Source organism: Schistocerca nitens, chromosome 2 (genome assembly GCF_023898315.1).
Source record: "Schistocerca nitens isolate TAMUIC-IGC-003100 chromosome 2, iqSchNite1.1, whole genome shotgun sequence".
Classification (NCBI taxonomy): Eukaryota; Metazoa; Arthropoda; class Insecta; order Orthoptera; family Acrididae; genus Schistocerca; species Schistocerca nitens.
This window is the reverse complement of record NC_064615.1, coordinates 339512536-339531445: the sequence shown is the minus strand read 5'-3', so window position 1 is coordinate 339531445 and position 18910 is coordinate 339512536. Positions and strand designations below refer to the sequence as shown.

At 44.0% G+C, this 18910-nt stretch overlaps 1 protein-coding gene across 1 annotated transcript in view; it reads right to left on the bottom strand.

The window, feature by feature from the left end:
- The window catches only part of LOC126236133 (acyl-CoA Delta-9 desaturase-like), a 155773-nt gene that overhangs the window by 89831 nt on the left and 47032 nt on the right, over positions 1–18910 (bottom strand). Inside the window, exon 3 of the mRNA XM_049945213.1 lies at positions 6740–6870. Within this exon, the coding sequence (XP_049801170.1) occupies positions 6740–6870 (131 nt within the window). The remainder of the gene's footprint in view (positions 1–6739; positions 6871–18910) is intronic.

The window sequence follows — 18910 nt, the reverse complement described above, 5'->3', positions numbered from 1 at the left end:
CGGACGTGTCCCTGCGGCATTAGGTTTCTTGAGATGCGGACGGATGCAAGTCCCCACCAATAGAATGGTCCGAATCGGTGATTTCGTCGTCCTGCTCATACCAGCTGATATTATTGGGGTGCTCCAAATTTTCCAGTGCGGCACTGATGTGCGACATCTGTTGTTCTTTCGCAGCATTAGACTCCGCCGCAGAAGGGGTATCAGGCCCCTGAGCGGATGCGTCGTCTGAACGGCATGACATCTTTTCACGGTCCGAAGTCATATGGTCTGCGACATCCGAAGCTTGTGGTTCCAAGTCAGACAAGTCCATAGAGTTAGACTCGTCTGGGCTCCCAAGAAGAGAAGGGAGCGTCTCCGCAGAGTTTAGTCGGCGCTTCTTGCGGCGCTTTGGCGAGCGTTGTTTGCGGGCCCTAACCTCGGCCTCTGGTGTTGGCGAATCTTGTATCTCCTGCTGTCTCGCCACCGCCACAGCGCCCTGAGGCCGTTCCACTTCAGCTTCCATGCCTACTGGGATGCTGTCATCCTCTTTCGGCACCGCCTGTAGTGTCCGAGATTGGAGGTTGGTCGGAGCCATTCCTTCTTCAGTGGGGTCCGAAGGCTCCTCAATCAACTGCGGCGTCGGTTCGATAGGGTGTTCCGACCTCGGCGTCACCTCACCGCGAAGCGCCGTCACGTAAGTCATCGGCAGTGACGTCGGTGTAGTCGGATTCTGGAAGTCTCCGCTGGGGATTTGCACGAGTCTCCTGTGCATACACGCAGATCGCAGATGTCCTTCACCACCACACCCGGAGCATGTCCGGGGCTGTCCATCATAGATGACAATAGCTCTACAGCCGCCGATGTTGATGTACGATGGCACATGTTTCGTAAGGGCAATTCGCACCTGTCGGACACCATTGAGCACTGGATACGTGCTAAAACTTGCCCAACGTTCGGCCGTATGACTAATAACTCTGCCATATGGCTGGAGTGATTCAGTGACCAATGATTCGGGTACCTCGAAAGGCAGCTCGAAGACTCGAATCGTACGCACTCCCAGGCCCGAATGAGCGACTAAAACTTCGCCAATATGACCATCGGAGTGTCGGAACTGGAATCCTCGTTTGGCGGCTTCAATGATCCTATCGCATGCTGCGTCGTCAATCATCTTTACGTAAAGAGTGCTGCTCACGATTGATAAGTGAATTCCAATAATCTCCGTGTAATTAAGATGCACTTCGTCCCTCTAGAAACGTTCGATTTCGAAAGCCTTCGGTCTTGCATACTCGTTACAGAACGTGAACTGTATCGTGGTTTTTCGGAAATTGTGTGCCATTGCGTTCGATTCAAACAGTATCACACGCGAGTAACGACGGTGTAAACACCGGTTCTTCCACGAACGTTCGCAGCCGGGACGTAAACAAGTCCGAGCTGCTTCGCGGCTAAAGGCGGACTGCTGAGCTACTCAACCACGACTCACGCCCTGTCCTCACAGTTTCATGTCAGCGCACTCTCCGCTGCAGAGTGAAAATCTCATTCTGGAAACATCCCCTAGCTGTGGCTAAGCCATGTCTCCGCAATATCCTTTCTTTCAGGATGCTAGTTCTGCAAGGTTCGCAGGAGAGCTTCCGTAAAGTTTGGAAGGTAGGAGACGAGGTACTGGCAGAAGTACAGCTGTGAGGACAGGGGGTGAGTCGTGCTTGGGTAGCTCAGTTGGTAGAGCACTTGCCCGCGAAAGGCAAAGGTCCCGAGTTCGAGTCTCGGCCTGGCACACAGTTTTAATCTGCCAGGAAGTTTCATGTTTAATATTGTCGAAAATATCGCACCTCGTGTTAACCTAGTAGACCAACAATAAATAATAAATAGGGTAGAAAATTGTGAGTTCTTCGATGTTTACTTTGACAAAAATTTAAAGTGGAAAAATCATATAAGAGACCTGCTAAAACGTTTAGGTTCAGTTACTACTGCCATAAGAGTAACTGCCACCTTTGGGGATATAGAAATCTGTAAGCTAACATATTTTGCATGTTGGCGTTTGTTGATTTCTCATGGGATAATATTTCGGGGCAACCCCACGGTTAGGGAAAAACTGTTTATTGCCAAAAGAAAATAATTAGAATTATTCCTTTAGCTCACACTCCTACATATTGCAGGTATTTCTTTAAGCAGCTAGGAATATTAACCACAGCCTCACAGTTCATTTATGCGGTTATGAAATTCATTATTAATAATCCATCTAAATTTGAGAATAACAGAGACATTCACAAGTAAAACACTAAAAGTGAGAATCATATGCGTTTCCCTTTAATGACTAAATTTGGCACAGTAAGGAGACAAATAGGCAGCTATAAAACTCTATAACATCCTAACCACGGAAGTAAAACGGCTGAGAGATAGCAGATATGTATTCAAATGTAGATTAAAGAGCTTTCTTATTAACAACTCCTTCTATACCATAGAGGAATTCTCCAGTAAAGATACTTCGTCACTAAAAACCGCTGTAAATGACAAGCATGCAGCCATATAAATCTTATTTTTTGTTTTAGTTGTGTGTAAGTGTTCTATGTTGGCGCTGTTGACACGTTCCACATCATAACGTTATCATTCATTTGATCTACAGAACAAGAAACTAAGTAAATAACTACTGAAGCAGCACCCGCAGGGACCAGTGTGTTGGTGTAATATTGCTTGCTCTGTGTAGAGAAATGGAAGCACGCGTGAAGCTGAGAGCCATACGAGCAGCAGCTAGTGGAAGGGTCTCGCAGGCCTCACAGTACCTACCAGATGAACCAGGCTCGGCGAAGCCCCCACCTGGCCCCCACTTCCTGCTAACGACAACTTGAAGACTTGGCATCCACAGGTGGTCTTACTAATGGGGCTTGTGCGAACGGCTAGACATCTTTAAAACTTGAAAGGATGGGTTTTACCGCTCTATGTTAAGTGTTGGGGGTGATCAAGAAGTTTCCATTCTCAGGCCGTACAGTCCACAATCGGTATACCAATCAGGCAAAATCGCCGTGAGCAATGAGACAATCACTACAAAACATCGTGTCCTGCTGCGTGAAGAAGTCTAACTGCCTGCTGCTCATCCTCGTCCGACACGAATCGTCGACCATTCAGGATCTTTTTAAGGTACAGAAGGTGTGATAATAAGATGGGGAAAGATCAGGACTATAGTGTCTCCCGCTTGAATTGGCGTAACCTCTGCGTTACGACATGTGCGATATGGGAATGTGTGTTATCACGAAGCAGCAGCACCCGTTGTTGCACCAAGTTTCTCGAGAGACGTGCTGCCCGAACACATTCTTCATTGTTTGAAGGATGTCTACCGATGATTTTCCTTTGACAGCCAAGAAATGAATAACAGAACGCTGGCTCTGTTTGGACGCGCTTGGTAATAACGTCGGCACGGCTCGCGTTTACGCATTTACGGTACGCACGCCGGAAAAAACACGAATGCCACACTAATCCCTTGACTACATTTCGGTGCTTATATTCCCAAATCGGAGTCAGACTACGTTGCATTTACGCTGCAGGAACGCCCTTGGTATAATGAGTCTATTTTTTTCACGTAGTGGGCTGGCAGGATTAGCTGACATCATACAGCGAACACTACTTCTTGAACGTCTCATGAAAATGGCCAGGAGAAACTTCTCCTATCAAACTTGTGTAGCATAACGATGTCGTGAAAATCCTCATGATGTGTGAGACACAAAGGTCCTTTTTAGACCCTGAGTTTCCAATACTGCCCTGGAAATTGCTTCGCAAATCTCCACGAGTGTTAAGGCATTACTGGACTAGCGTGAAAGCTGAATTACTGGCACTCGCTGTAGATCAAATTCTGGGAGTGGACCCAGCTGCCAACTTGGACTCTCATGCCTGATGTAGAGCTGCTGGCATATAAAACTTCTGGCCATAAAAATTACTAGACCACAAACGTCATACTGGCATGCTTGGATGTGCAAACGAAATGGTTCAAATGCCTCTGAGCACTATGGGACTTGTGGTCATCAGTCCCCTAGAACTTAGAACTACTTAAACCTAACTAACCTAAGGACATCACACACATCCATGCCCGAGGCAGGATTCGAACCTGCGACCGTAGCGGTCACGCGGTTGCAGACTGAAGCGCCTAGAACCGCACGGCCACACAGGCCGGCGATGTGCAAACGATTAGCATTTCAGCGCAGGCACATGAAGTAGGCAGGAGTAACGCAATCTAGATTGGGTATTTAAAGAGATATTACGGAGCAGGTTTGTCATTCAGAAATAGCATTTTAATATTGTCTATGGGAAGGCCGTGTGCTGCCTCGTGTAAGAAGAAGCGACATCTGTCAACACGTGTCAGAGTTCAGCAACGGTAGAATTCTTGTCTATCGAGACTGGCATTTATCGTTCTACGATACTGCAGACGTTGGTCAGGATCCCGCAATTTCCATGCGAATTTGGAATCGATAGGTTCTGGAGACCGATACTCAATTGTATGATGAATCTCAATGGTCCTACACGACCAGTGCCTGAAAGAACAGCCATATTACTCGCACAGCCATGCAGGACCGTGCAGCCATGGCACATGAGTAAAGAAACGGACTTTTTTTGCAGCATGACACGTTTTCAAACTGATAGTGTGGCGACGTCTGAAGCATCACTACTATATTATATACGCATAATAAGTGAAATTTCTTTTTTTGTTGTTCGTGTCAGTGAGCGGTTCTAGGCGCTACAGTCTGGAACCGTACGACCGCTACGGTCGCAGGTTCGAATCCTGCCTCGGGCATGGATGTGTGTGATGTCCATATGTTAGTTAGGTGTAAGTAGTTCTAAGTTCTAGGGGACTGATGACCTCAGAAGTTAAGTCCCATAGTGCTCAGAGCCATTTGAACCATTTTCTTGTCAGTGAGCAACTTCAATGACCCATAATATAACTCCTTCGGAAAGACTACAAACTTGCAACACTATTTCCTAGTGCCTCACGTATTGTTCGGCTACTTCATTTACCGAGTTTAAAACCATTTTTTGTAAATATATGTATTAATGAATTTTATCAGTATCAAGTCTTTAAGGAAATGTAAAGCATATTGATAGAATAAGCAAGAATTAATAATTTCAGATGACTGTAGTCAACACGCTGGCAGTGTCAGGGAAATTTTTATGGTACAAAGCACAGAAAATATCTTTCGTGTAACAATAACATCGTTGGCGGGAGTGCGCGCAGTCGTAGAGATGAAGACAAGGAAGTAGTTCCGACGCATCTGTGGTGTGGAACAGAGGTATGTGTTACCGCGCAAATGTTAAAGTGTCTGCGTCGAAAATGTTGTAATACGTGGCCAGGCAAATTATAAGTGGACGAGCCAGAATGTTGGAACAGCATGTGGCCGCAAGAAGAATTTGGAATTAATGCAGAATACTGTGTGGCCCAAATGTATTTCAGCTGCTTTTTAATCAAAAAGAGCCTGTTGTAAATAATGCCTCTCATAATAAGCATTACTTCGCACGACAAACAAAGCATCGCAAAGTAAGATCCGGCCAGTATTTTACAGCTGTATAATAGACATGGCAGCCTTTTAGTAACTTCTTGGAGCATTACACTGTGTTTAACCAAAGTACAAACTTGTCGAGAAAAACTTCAATGACTCGAGTCTTTGACCATCAGCAGGGTCGTATCTTCTCACTATAAATTCCGAGAAGGTCACAAATGAAACAAACAGTCAAAAGATGCCAAATCTAATTAAATTTACAGTTAATTTTCAGTCGAATGATTTTTGTAATGAAAGGCAGTAGTAAATGTAGTTGCTCATACAGTATTGCACTACTATTGCATACAATCAGGTCAAATTAAATGATTTAAAGTGAAATTCATATTCTACGACGAAAGTCAAAGTAGTTTTAGTATTTTATGTTGTATTTTCTAAACGACATTATGCGCATACGTCCACATCATTAGCACTGAAAATAGTCGTTGCCATGAATGAAGGTTATTGCTACGTTAATCTGAAATACAATCATTTGCAATGTAATGAGTAAATAATAATAATCAGCTTTTTTACGGTTAGGCATACTTTAAGACAGACAGCATTCTCATGAGTTACATAACACAGTACAGTTTTCATAAAGTGTTGCTAGTCACTAGTTATTATTGGAGATTGTTATGGAAACTAACACCTTTACTAAAGAAACGCTGTTCTTTGCCTTGTTTCGCGATTTTATTATTAATGTTACTGCACAAGCTAGGTTTCGTGTTATAAGCCCATTTTGAAGTACATTACCGATTCCCAAAGTTGATAATCCGTAGATAAACATGGTGACAAGGCAAAGATAATGATCCCAACTTCTTGAGGTATCGATCCATAGCTTAATGTACAATGACGTCAATGGCCATTTTTTCAAGTTGCTGCTTTGTCTTTCTTACACGATCATTGTGTAATTTCAAGGACACTCCAATAATTTATCAGATTTAACATTTCCCGTTTTGTAAGTGACGACAGTATTATTCTGCAATCCGAATTCGTTTAAACTAAATTCTGGCATTCAAAATTTCGGCTAACTGCAGTGAAACTTTAATTTATTACCACTTTTTATATTTCGATCGGTGTTGTACATAGTAACAAACACTAGTGAGATAGCGATCAAGTTGTAACTGTTTATATTATTTTGGTAAGCAGTGATCTTCTGATTCTAAGCCTTGTTTCCATTAACAACTGAGCAACGTTACAATAAAATCGAGGTACGCGATGAAGTGCGGACTGCGCCCGCCACTCACCTGGCCGGCGATGGTGAAGAGGAAGACGAGCAGCAGCCGCAGCGGCCACTTCGCCTTGTAGGCGCGGTGCGACCACAGCCGGTGCGCGCCCGCCGTGATGCCCACGCCGCTCGTCACCACCACCACCAGCGCTGCAACACCACACAGCTGTAGGAGGGGTCTGAGGAGTGCTCAGGGGCTGCCTGGGGACTCATACCCTACATAGAACTATCCACTCTAGGTTCTAAGGCCGTTCAGTAGCTACACTACTGGCCATTAAAATTGCTACACCAAGAACAAATGCAGATGATAAACGGGTATTCATTGCACAAATATATTATACTAGAACTGACATGTGATTACATTTTCACGCAATTTGGGTGCATAGATCCTGAGAAATCAGTACCCAGAACAACCACCTCTGGCCGTAATAACGGCCTTGATTCGCCTGGGCATTGAGTCAAACAGAGCGTGTACAGGTACAGCTGTCCATGCAGCTTCAACACGATATCACAGTTCATCAAGAGTAGTGACTGGCGTATTGTGACGAGCCAGTTGCTCGGCCACCATTGACCAGACGTTTTCAATTGGTGAGAGATCTGGAGAATGTGCTGGCCAGGCCAGCAGTCGAACATTTTCTGTATCCAGAAAGGCCCGTACAGGACCTGCAACATGCGGTCGTGCATTATCCTACTGAAATGAATGAAGGGTAGAGCCACGGTCATAACAAATCAAAGTGCCGTCAATGCGAACAAGAGGTGACCAAGACGTGTAACCAATGGCACCTCATACCATCACGCCGGGTGATACGCCAGTATGGCGATGACGATTACACGCTTCCAATATGCGTTCACCGCGATGTCGCCAAACACGGATGCGACCATCATGATGCTGTAAACAGAACCTGGATTCATCCGAAAAAATGACGTTTTGCCATTCGTGCACCCAGGTTCGTCGTCGAGTACACCATCGCAGGCGCTCCTGTCTGTGATGCAGCGTCAAGGGTAACCGCAGCCATGGTCTCCGAGCTGATAGTCCGTGCGGCTGCAAACGTCGTCGAACTGTTCGTGCAGACGGTTGTTGTCTTCCAAACGTTCCCATCTGTTGACTCAGGGATCGAGACGTGGCTGCACGATCCGTTACAGCCATGCAGATAAGATGCCTGTCATCTCGACTGCTAGTGATACGAGGCCGTTGGGATACAGCACGGCGTTCCGTATTACCCTCCTGAACCCATCGATTCCATATTCTGCTAACAGTCATTGGATCTCGACCAACTTGAGCAGCAATGTCGAGGTACGATAAACCACAATGGCGATAGGCTAGAATCCGACCTTTATCGAAGTTGGAAACGTGATGGTACGCATTTCTCCTCCTTACAATAGGTATCACAACAACGTTTCACTACGCAACGTCGGTAAACTGCTGTTTGTGTATGAGAAATCGGTTGGAAACTTCCTCATGTCAGCACGTTGTAGGTGTCGCCACCGGCGCCAACCTTGTGTGAATGCTCTGAAGAGCTAATCATTTGGATATCACAGCATCTTCTTTCTGTCGGTAACTTTCGCATTTGTAGCACGTCATCTTCATGGTGTAACAATTTTAATGGCCAGTAGTGTATCTGTGTTCCATGTTGTGCTGAATAATTTAAACATCGATGGAAAGAGAGGAAATTTTAGTAACTGGGATGAAATCGCAAACGTTGTTCCACAAGATTCAACTTTGGGTCCCTTCCTATTGCTTATACATGTGAATGGCTTTCCGCGTAATATCCATCAAACAGAACTGGTACTTTTTGCAGACTATATTAGCAATATAATAAATCCGAGTCGAGAGAAAGCAACAGAAGAGATTGTTAAATATGTTTTCCAAAGAATTAATAACTGATTGTTTTCCAAAGAATTAATAACTGATTCTCTGAAAATGGTCTTTGCCTAAATTATGAGAGCAGGCGCTATATTCAGTTCTGTGCAACAAATAGAGTCACACTAGCAGTTGATGCAGCGCATGAACAGGACTGTGTAAACAGGGCAGATTGCTCCAAATTCTTAGGCGTATATACTGATGAAAACTTAAACTGGAAGAAGCATATTACTGAGCTCCTCAAACAATTTAATTCAGCTAATTTTGCTCTTAGTATAATTGCTGGTCAAACGAATGAACTTCCTCACATATTTATTATATTTCCACTCAGTAATGTCTTATGGAATAATTTTCTGGGTTACTCATCACTTGAAAAAAAAGTACTGATTGCGCAAAAGTGAGCAATAGGAATAACGTTGGGTATTCAACCACAGTTGTCATGTAGGTTCCTTTCAAGCATTTGGGCACTTTAACTGCACCGTCAGAATACATATATTCGCTAATGAAATTTGCGCTAAATAAGTCATCAGAATTTGAGAATAATAGAAAGTCCCTACGTACAACACTTGAGGAAAAAAATAATCTTGATTGCCAATTATTGACTCGAAAGCAGTTCAATCTGTAGCAACAAAATTTTTGATTATTTGTCCAACAGCTTAAAAATGCCTGACAGGTAGCAATGTATTTTTGAAATCTAATCTAAAATCTTTTATGTTTAAAAACTGGTTGCCTGTAAAAACAAAAATAAAAACTCTTATTTTTAAGTTGCATGAGCAGGACTACAAAGTAATATGTTCAGTAAACTTAACACTAATGAGCTATGCATGTCCTGTAAACTGACTCGCTCCACATCATTTCGATAAAAGAATCGTTCAAATGATCTATGAAACATAAAATTAACTAACTGACAGATATCGCTGCTAACGTAAGTTGGTGTTGCCATACTGTGCTGCCATTTGTCCGTAATGACCTCGTCGTCGAAGGGCTGTTAAAATGTTGTCGCCCTTTATCTGTTTTTCGTACTTTCAGTACGAAACAGCTGGAACCAATGGACTAGGACTTCCGGAAAAACAACCTCTGATAAGATTTCAAAGTGTCTAGGTTTGCACCCCGGTTAACGTAGTCATCATAGTTAAAGAGAAACGACAGCGTTAATTCTCCTGCCAAGTCAGAAATTCGAAAGTCATCTACTTCGCCGAGAGAAGCCTGAAAGATAAAGCCTACGGAATTTTTATTAAATTTCCAAGTAGAACGAGTAATGTTATCAGATCTACAGCCTGTTTGTTACAGATGAAAAGGAGAAGTTGTGCCACAACAGTAAAGAGAACTATAACATTTAGTCTCAATATTTTGATAAATATCCCAGGTGTGACTAACCAGAATTGCAACTCAGCTTAAGCCAGCGACCTCAAAAGCTAATAAAATAGCTGGCGCCATCTAAAACTGAAATTAAACAAATCATTGGCAGCCTAGAAAATAATAAAGCGGCTGGAAAGGACCCTGTAATGGCGAAACTCCTGAAGACGACAACCTGAAGTACGCTGACATGCCTATTTTCAGTAACAATTTCGTGTCAGAAGTTAAAATGATCCAATCGCCTGAAGGAAGTAGGTGAGGGAGTATGTCTATAAAATTCCTTCGACAAAGTAAAATGACACACCTTAATGAACGATCTAAAAGAGGGATCACCGAATATTGGAGGTTCGAACGGGCCAAAAATTTCAAATACTTACTGTTACATGAGGTGACAAAGGACAACGGACTAACAGGAAGCGATTGACGTTAGGATTTTATATTTAGACATGGGCTATCTACGAGCAAAGTAATTTTACGACGAGAAATAATGGAGTTAAAATATTATAATATGTGCATCAAACCAGAAGGATTGTTTCAATAGGAGACCGTAACTACGAATACCAAGGGCCAGTCAGCCAGCTGATAAAAAGAGGAAGGAAGATATTGTTAAGAAGTTTAGGCAACAGATTGGTTGATGGATATGATATATTTAAGATCTAATGAAGAGTTGTAGTGAAAAACCTAGTAACGTCAGAAAGGGAAGACAGCTCTTTGTGGATACATATACAGAATTGACAAGGACTGTCTTGCTCATAGAATCTGGATTAGTATGACCTCAAAAGATATTTTCTAAAATACACAGAAATCTACCATAAATTAATAACCTTGAAAATACAGTTGACAATTAGGGATACGCTGAGACAGAATGTACAAAATTACCGAGGGTTTAAACTGAAATAAGAACCCAGAAGAGACAGAGGACCTCTGAATTGATAAGAGCCAGGGGTTCAGAAAATAATGGTATGATCTCAAAGTTGGCGGGAGAACCAGGTAAGTTTTTCCATGTCGGGTGCCACACGTATATTTAACGCATTAAAATAAATTATTTTACTGTCCATCTTAGCTGTGTTTTGATGACAGTCATTTAATTCTCACGATTAGCTGATTGCGCCGATGCACCGTTTTCAAGCGCTTACTGACGTCCTCAAAAATTTACTGATGCGAGTGCTGTGTCTGTTCTTTTGGACATTCATGTAATTGATTAGCTTCGATGGGCAAGGGATCCACCATATTCAGTGCGGATACACAATTACGTCTGGTCTCCAGCGGGAATCTCAAAGTAGCGAGAATGGAGGACATGGACAGGGACTGAGGATAGAGGGCTCCAGGTGCGAACCTGGATCGCTCGACAGGAGAGAGGAGTGCCGACATAGTCTGCGCATTTGCGATAAACACTGTGTCCGGCACACATTTTCACTCGTCGCCGCAGATGCCGCACAAAGTTATGATGCAGCTGGTATCAATAATCCCTTTCCTTTCTCCCCCTCCTTCGATTTACACGAAAATTTGCTGTCACCCTGTGTGGGTGTATACAATATAGTCTGTCATTTAAGTGTGTAACTGTCGGATTAGGACACTTGAATTCCATACTCGTCAACGATTTGAATAACGGTACTGCCATAGTGGCATACGTACTAAACTATAAAATCTCATGATATATGGCTCAGAACATTGCCCTACACTGACAGTGTAAATTAAATGACGGTGATCATAATAAAGTGGAGGTGGAAATGGAAAATTTTTGAAGAATTAAACTTAAACGTGAGAATTATTTTGATTGTTGACACGTAGTTTATAGGCTGAGTGCCAAATTTTTGGCATCAGCAGGATTAGTTATAGGTGTACTACGTGTTAGTGAGATGAATATTGATGCCATACCGGGACTCAAACACAGATTTTCAGGTTATTGCTTCGGCTGCCCAGCCTGACCAAATCTCCATACATCACACTGTTTACATCCGAGGCCAATTTCATGCTTCCTGGTCACAGTATCGCTACAAACGCAGCCGTTTGTGTTATGTTAACGGCAGCCTAGGCGTAAGATAGTAATTCCTAATCCGACAGCTGCGAGGTGCGAGATGATACAGAATGTTACAGGAAGTCCATTTCTCCTTCTCGAATGGCAGGCCCCTAAACCGCTCCAGGAAAATGCCGGGATGGTTCCTTTGAAAGGGCAAGGCCTATTTCCTCCCCATCCTTGACAAAATCCGAACTTGTGCCTCGTCTCTAATGACCTCGATGTCGAATGGATTTCTATACGCCATCTTCCTTCGAATGGCAGCGACAGATGTGAAGAGGTTACGATAAGCTTGGTGCAGAATATGGAGATTTTATCTTGTGGTAATCATAATCGATGGGATCCTTGACGGAAAATGTGCCTGTCCTCATGTTCGCATACAGTCCAGCATCGGGCCACTGTTTTATTCGAATGCCCCACAAATCTGAATACTGCACAATTCGACCATCTGGTCAAACAGAGCCCCACAGTAAGTTCCCACTCAAACTCTGTCGTCAGGTGCCGATAATACTGTCTCACATTAGTAGGTGGCGCCTCCTTCTCCTCCACAGAGATCACTCAACATCTGACGCTGTTGACGACCCTTACACATCCTACCAGGCCGGGTAAAAACACTAAACACGTACAACACTAACGGACTCTGGTGGACGTTTTGTCACAGGGAATTGAAATTCTAATTTACATACCTGCCGATGATATTATTGCGACCGTTTTTTTCAAAACTGTCACGTATCATAATCAGACTCCATTAAACTGATAACCACATCTAATACACCGGGTGGTTATAATTAAACTTACCCTATTTAACACGTTATAACACGGAAACTAATAACCGTACAAGTACCAAACTTGGTAGCATTAATGTCAAGACTACGGGGTGCATGATTGCCATGCCGCACAGCGCCAACGTACAGTTCCAGCTATAGCCACCAGGTGCCATGATCAGTCATCGTGATTCATAGTCTCATACACATCTGACCAGTCGCAGTGCACTTGTTGATGTGTCAGCATGAGTTTGGACAAAAGGAGCAGGGCATTGTTGGTGAAGTTCTATTATCAAAACAACAGTAATGCTGCGGCTGCACTTCGAGAATATCGCCGGCTGAAAGGATTACGGAAGGGTCCTCAAGCTCCACCTGCTGTGCGGAACATGATGAAGTTCGAATCAACTGGAGAACTGGGCGTCGCTCCGTAAAGAGGCCGACGACCGGTTGCACCACAGCTGCTTGATGAAATCGTTGTTGCTATGGCAGACAACGCTGGACGCAATTCCCGATCGTCAGGCAGTGCGTGTGCTGTGTCACGACAGTTGAACATCCCGTGGTCCACTGTACGGAAGGTGCTTCGAACTATTCTCATATAGTATCCGTACAAGATCCATATTGTACAGCAGTTTGCATCACAGGACGCACAACGACTTGTTGACTTCGCTCTCCACTTTCTCGAAAGAATTGATGTTGACGAGGGCTGGCTCTGGACCATCCTCTGAACAGACGAAGCTCATTTTTCCCTGACAGGTGAGGTGAACACACAGATTTGCCGAGAGTGGGTATCTTCACCTCAAGTCACTGTGCATGAAGTTCCTCTGTGTGGTGAACGTGTCACTGTATGGTGTGACTTCACGGCTACGTTCATCATTGGTCCATTCTTTTCTGAACAGGTTGGCGCTCAATGACCAAAGACGTGCAGTGTGACTGGCTAGTGTTACTGCGATATGCTTCGCCAACATGTCATACCCTCCCTACAGGAGAGAGACGCATTGAACTCAACAGTTTTCATGCAAGATGTGGCCCCACCGCAGATTGCTCGTGAAGTTCACCTGCTTCTCCGAAGCGCATATGGAAATGATCCAATTATCGGCCAATATTTTCCAGATGCTTGGGCGGCATGATCATCTGATCTCACTCCCAGTTGTTTCTGGTTGTGGGGCTACCTGAAGGACAGGGTTTACCAGGGGAACATTCACACATGTGCTGATCTGAAGCGCAGAATATCGAGAGAGGTAGTGAACATACCTACGGACATGCTTCGTTCTGCTTCTGGACACTGATTGGCGCTATACTGAGCCCCTTTTGTAGCAGTAATGGTACCGGTATGTAATAGTATGATGTACGGGAACAGCACATTAGATGTGTTTCAATTGAACTGATTCTGCATTATTTCTCTTCCCCATGACCTTAACATTAATGCTACCAAGCTTGGTACTCGTACGATAATTAATTTCCGTGTTACGACGTATTAAGTAGGGAAAGTTTAATTGTAACCACCCGGTAAATTGATTCCCAAGTAGAAACTAGAGTACAAATATGGGCAAAGTTAACGTCAGTGATTGCCAGATCTAACTACTATGATTCCATATAATTTCTTATTCTGGAACTTTGTTTACATGTGTTGTTGGGATTCCTATTGAATATATGTTGAGCAGAAGCCAGTAGAACAGGCGAGAGCGAGCCAGTGTGGGGCCATTAGGGCTGTGGCCGAACGGTTCTAGGCGCTTCAATCTGGAACCGCGCTGCTGCTACGGTCGCAGGTTCGAATCCTGCCTCGGGCATGGATGTATGTGATGTCCTTAGGTTAGATAGGTTTAAGTAGTTCTAATTATAGGGGACTGATGACCTCAGATGTTTAGTCCCATAGTGCTTAGAACCATTTCAACCATTTCAGGGCCATCAGGGTGTCGCAGTCCTGTTCGAGGGAAAAGCACGGCCAGTATGACAGGGGAAGGAGGAGCCAGGTAAAAGCACTTTGGCCGGTATATTGTGTGTGGGCTAAGCTCCACCGGGCGGACGCCATGCGTGTTTGCATCCTAAATGATGGAAAGCTATTGTGTACTGTTTTTCACGTGGCCTATCCACCGGCGCCATGAATGCGCATCGCGAGCTAACAGTATTTAAATGCGCTGTCCCATGCAGAAAGCCCGTATTCAGGGAACGGCTAGGCGCAGGATGGAGTAAAGACAATATCTGTAAAGCGAAGTGAGAGGAGAGGCCACCTGGCACTTTTGTGCTTAAGTGCGCGGTAGCTGCAACGTCGGTCTAACGCCAAGTTAACTGAATAGCTGTGGACTCTGCTGAGTAAGGGATAATATAAATAAATTCTGGAGTGGGAGAAAATACCTCGCTTGTGTGTAGCTGGTGAAGGCCTTATCGACTGAAACGCAAAATAGGGCAGATAGTGGGAGTCAGAGGTTGCTTTTTTTTCTCAGCTCCATCACTAAAAACCGCCATGATTGGTTAGTAATATTAAAATTGAATGTCGAATGGAGATTGGTGCATTGATGGAATGGATCTGATTGGTCAGCATTCGGAATAATCGTTGTCACTGGTGATCAAAATCATGCCCAAGGCTGACACTCAAAATGACAGTAAAAATTCTGCTTCTTGCTGGGAGCGCTCTGTAGAAGTACTTCCATTCGAGACTCACCAGTTTACATTTCAGCCTACAGAGAGACTTAGATTCCGTGCTCTGAGGGAGAGCAGCCTATGGTGCTGGTCAGATTACTTAGAATTTTCCTGCCACCTGCAGCGCTCACAAACCAAGTATGCGAATATTTCTGACTGACAAGACTTTCACATTTTTGGGTGTTCACAGTGGTGACAACTTGAACTGGAAAAAGCATGTTACTGAGCTTCTCAAACAACTAAGTTCAGCTTCTTTCGCTCTTCGGATAATCGCTAGTCTTGGTAATAAACAGATCAGCCTCCTAACGTACTTTGCATATTTCCACTCAATGATGTCTTATGGAATAGTTGCCTGGGGTAACTCACCACTTAGACATAAAGTACTGTTTGCACAAAAGAGAGCAGTGAGAATAATTGGTGGTGTTTACCCAAGGACGTCATGTAGGCACCTTTTCAAGGAGTTAGGTATTTTAACTACACCATCAGAGGACATATATTCGCTAATAAAATTCGTTACAAATAATCCTTCTCCATTCGCGAAGACCAGTGATGTTCATACGTACAACACTAGAGGGAAAAATGACCTTTCCTATCCGTTATCGAAGCTGTCAGTTGCTCAAAAAGGAGTACATTATTCAGCAACAAAAATCTTTGATCATTTGCCCAACAACATAAAGTGTCTGAAAGGTTGCAGATCAAGTTTTAAATCTAGCTTAAAATAATTTGTTTTGGACAACTCCTTCTACTCCATGGGCGAGTTTCTGTTTCAGAAGTGGTAAAACAAAGTACCTCATTCATGTATGTATATATATATATATATATCTTGTAATCTGACTTGTTCCACATCATATCGATAAAATAATAGGGAAAATGGTCTACGGAACATGACATTACTAATACTAACACTAATACTAGCAATCACGAGCTCAACATGCACGATTCTTTCTGTAGTTCCCTCCTTCCTTATTTGTTGACAATCGGCAGTCACTGGTGCGATTTCTGTGAACTTATTTGTTTCCCCAAATGTTGTGCTGACTTTAAGGTATTCACGCCAGACTCATTACCAGATTTTTGCCACGATATTGATGTCTTAATTCCATTGTAATCTGTGGTAATACTCATGACGATAACGATTTCCTGTCTTTGTGCATTTGTGTTTAAGTTGGTTTTATAGTGACCATTTTTTCATTCGGCAGTTTGATGAACCCGCTTTTTTTCATCTTGTGAGTTACAGCACTCGTGTTTCAGTATATAGTGCCAATCCTGTTTAATAAATATATTAAGTACCTCTAAATGTAGTTCATTAATTATTAGTTGCGCGACACTTGTAATTTAATTAACGCGATCCCATGGGGAGTGAACTGCTTGTCGGTAAGGTCACACGGTATAAGTCTTTCTGACATCCAAAGGGGAATGTCGATGACTCAGCTGTAGCCTCCAGTGTGTTCGTGGACTAAGTTACAGCGACATCCGACCATGTCTTTGGGGGGTTCACTTTTTTTGCCAGTCAGAGTAAACTTGACTTAAGCTGAGGAAGCGTTATTCTATAAATTTCGTAACACAGATATAGACCTAAACCAATCCATGCATCCTAGACACATTTAAGTTTAAAATTTTTATAATCTATGTAAAAATAAGCAAAAGTAAAGTTCTGTACTGTCACTTTTTTAGTTACCCCAATGCCATGGAACAGAAGTGAAACGTCATGATGGCGTCACATTAAAGTACCTAGAAGCTCGGCCCAATCTTACGCGATCTTCGACCACACCCACTTTACCGAAAAAGGAAGAATGGGCCGCCATTTGACAGCACTAGGGCTCTGCCAAACAGCGCGGCGCGGCGCGGAGGCAATCTCGTAATGTGGCGACCGTGTCCGGCAGCTCTGGCTACTCTGCCGGCTAGGAGCTCCATCAGATAGCAGCACTTCCGCCTGTCCTCACGCGACATCCCACGCCAGCTTCCGGCAAAGTCAACGCGCGACCAGAATGACCTGACGCTGCAGGCGAATGTTTACTACATAAATCAAAACATTTATAAGTTAGTTACACTACTGGCCATTAAAATTGCTACACCAAGAAGAAATGCAGATGATAAACAGTTCATTGGACAAATATACTAGAACTGACAAGTGATTACATTTTCACGCAATTTGGGTGCATAGATCCTGAGAAATCAGTACCCAGAACAACCATCTCTGGCGGTAATAACGGCCTTGATACGCCTGGGCATTGAGTCAAACAGAGCTTGGATGGCGTGTGCAGGTACAGCTGCCCATGCAGCGTCAACACGATATCACAGTTCGTCAAGAGTAGTGACTGGCGTATTCGGACGAGCCACTTCCTCGGCCACCATTGATCAGACATTTTCAGTTGGTGAGAGATCTGGAGAATGTGCTGTCCAGAGCAGCAGTCGAACATTTTCTGTATCCAGAAAGGCCCGTACAGGACCTGCAACATGCGGTCGTGCATTATCCTGCTGAAATGTAGGGTTTCGCAGGAATCGAATGAAGGGTAGAGCCATGGGTCGTAACACATCTGAACTGTAACGTCCACTGTTCAAAGTGCCGTCAATGCGAACAAGAGGTGACCGAGACGTGTAACCAATGGCACCCCATACCATCACGCTGGGTGATACGCCAGTATGGCGATGACGAATACACGCTTCCAATGTGCGTTCACCGCGATGTCGCCAAACACGGATGCGACCATCATGATGCTGTAAACAGAACCCGGATTCATCCGAAAAACTGACGTTTTGCCGTTCGTGCACCCAGGTTCGTCGTTGAGTACACCATCGCAGACGCTCCTGTCTGTGATGCAGCGTCGAGGGTAACCGCAGATATGGTCTCCGAGCTGATAGTCCATGCTGCTGCAAACGTCGTCGAACTGTTCGTGCAGATGGTTGTTGTCTTGCAAACGTCCCCATCTGTTGACTCAGGGATCGAGACGTGGCTGCACGATCCGTTACAGCCATGCAGATAAGATGCCTGTCATCTCGACTGCTAGTGATACGAGGCCGTTGGGATCCAGCACGGCGTTCCGTATTACACTCCTGAACCCACCGATTCCATATTCTGCTAACAGTCATTGGATCTCGACCAACGCGAGCAGCAATGTCGCGAGACGATAAACCACAATGGCGATAGGCTAGAATCCGACGTGTATCAAAGTCGGAAACCTGATGGTACGCATTTCTCCTCCTTACACGAGGCATCACAACAACATTTCATCAGGCAACGCCGGTCAACTGCTGTTTGTATATGAGAAATCGGTTGGAAACTTTCGTCATGTCAGCACGTTGTAGGTGTCACCACCGGCGCCAACCATGTGTGAATGGTCTGGAAAGCTAATCATTTGCATATCACAGCATCTTCTTCCTGTCGATCAAATTTTGCGTCTGCATCACGTCATCTTCGTCGTGTAGCAATTTTAATGGCCAGTAGTGTATTTCTAAGTCGACTATCTCTTTCTTCGTTGTTAGTTGAGGCTGAAGTCAAAAACTTTGTCACGCATTAGCTTTATAAATAAAAGGAAGAAGCGTCTGGTGAAAAACACT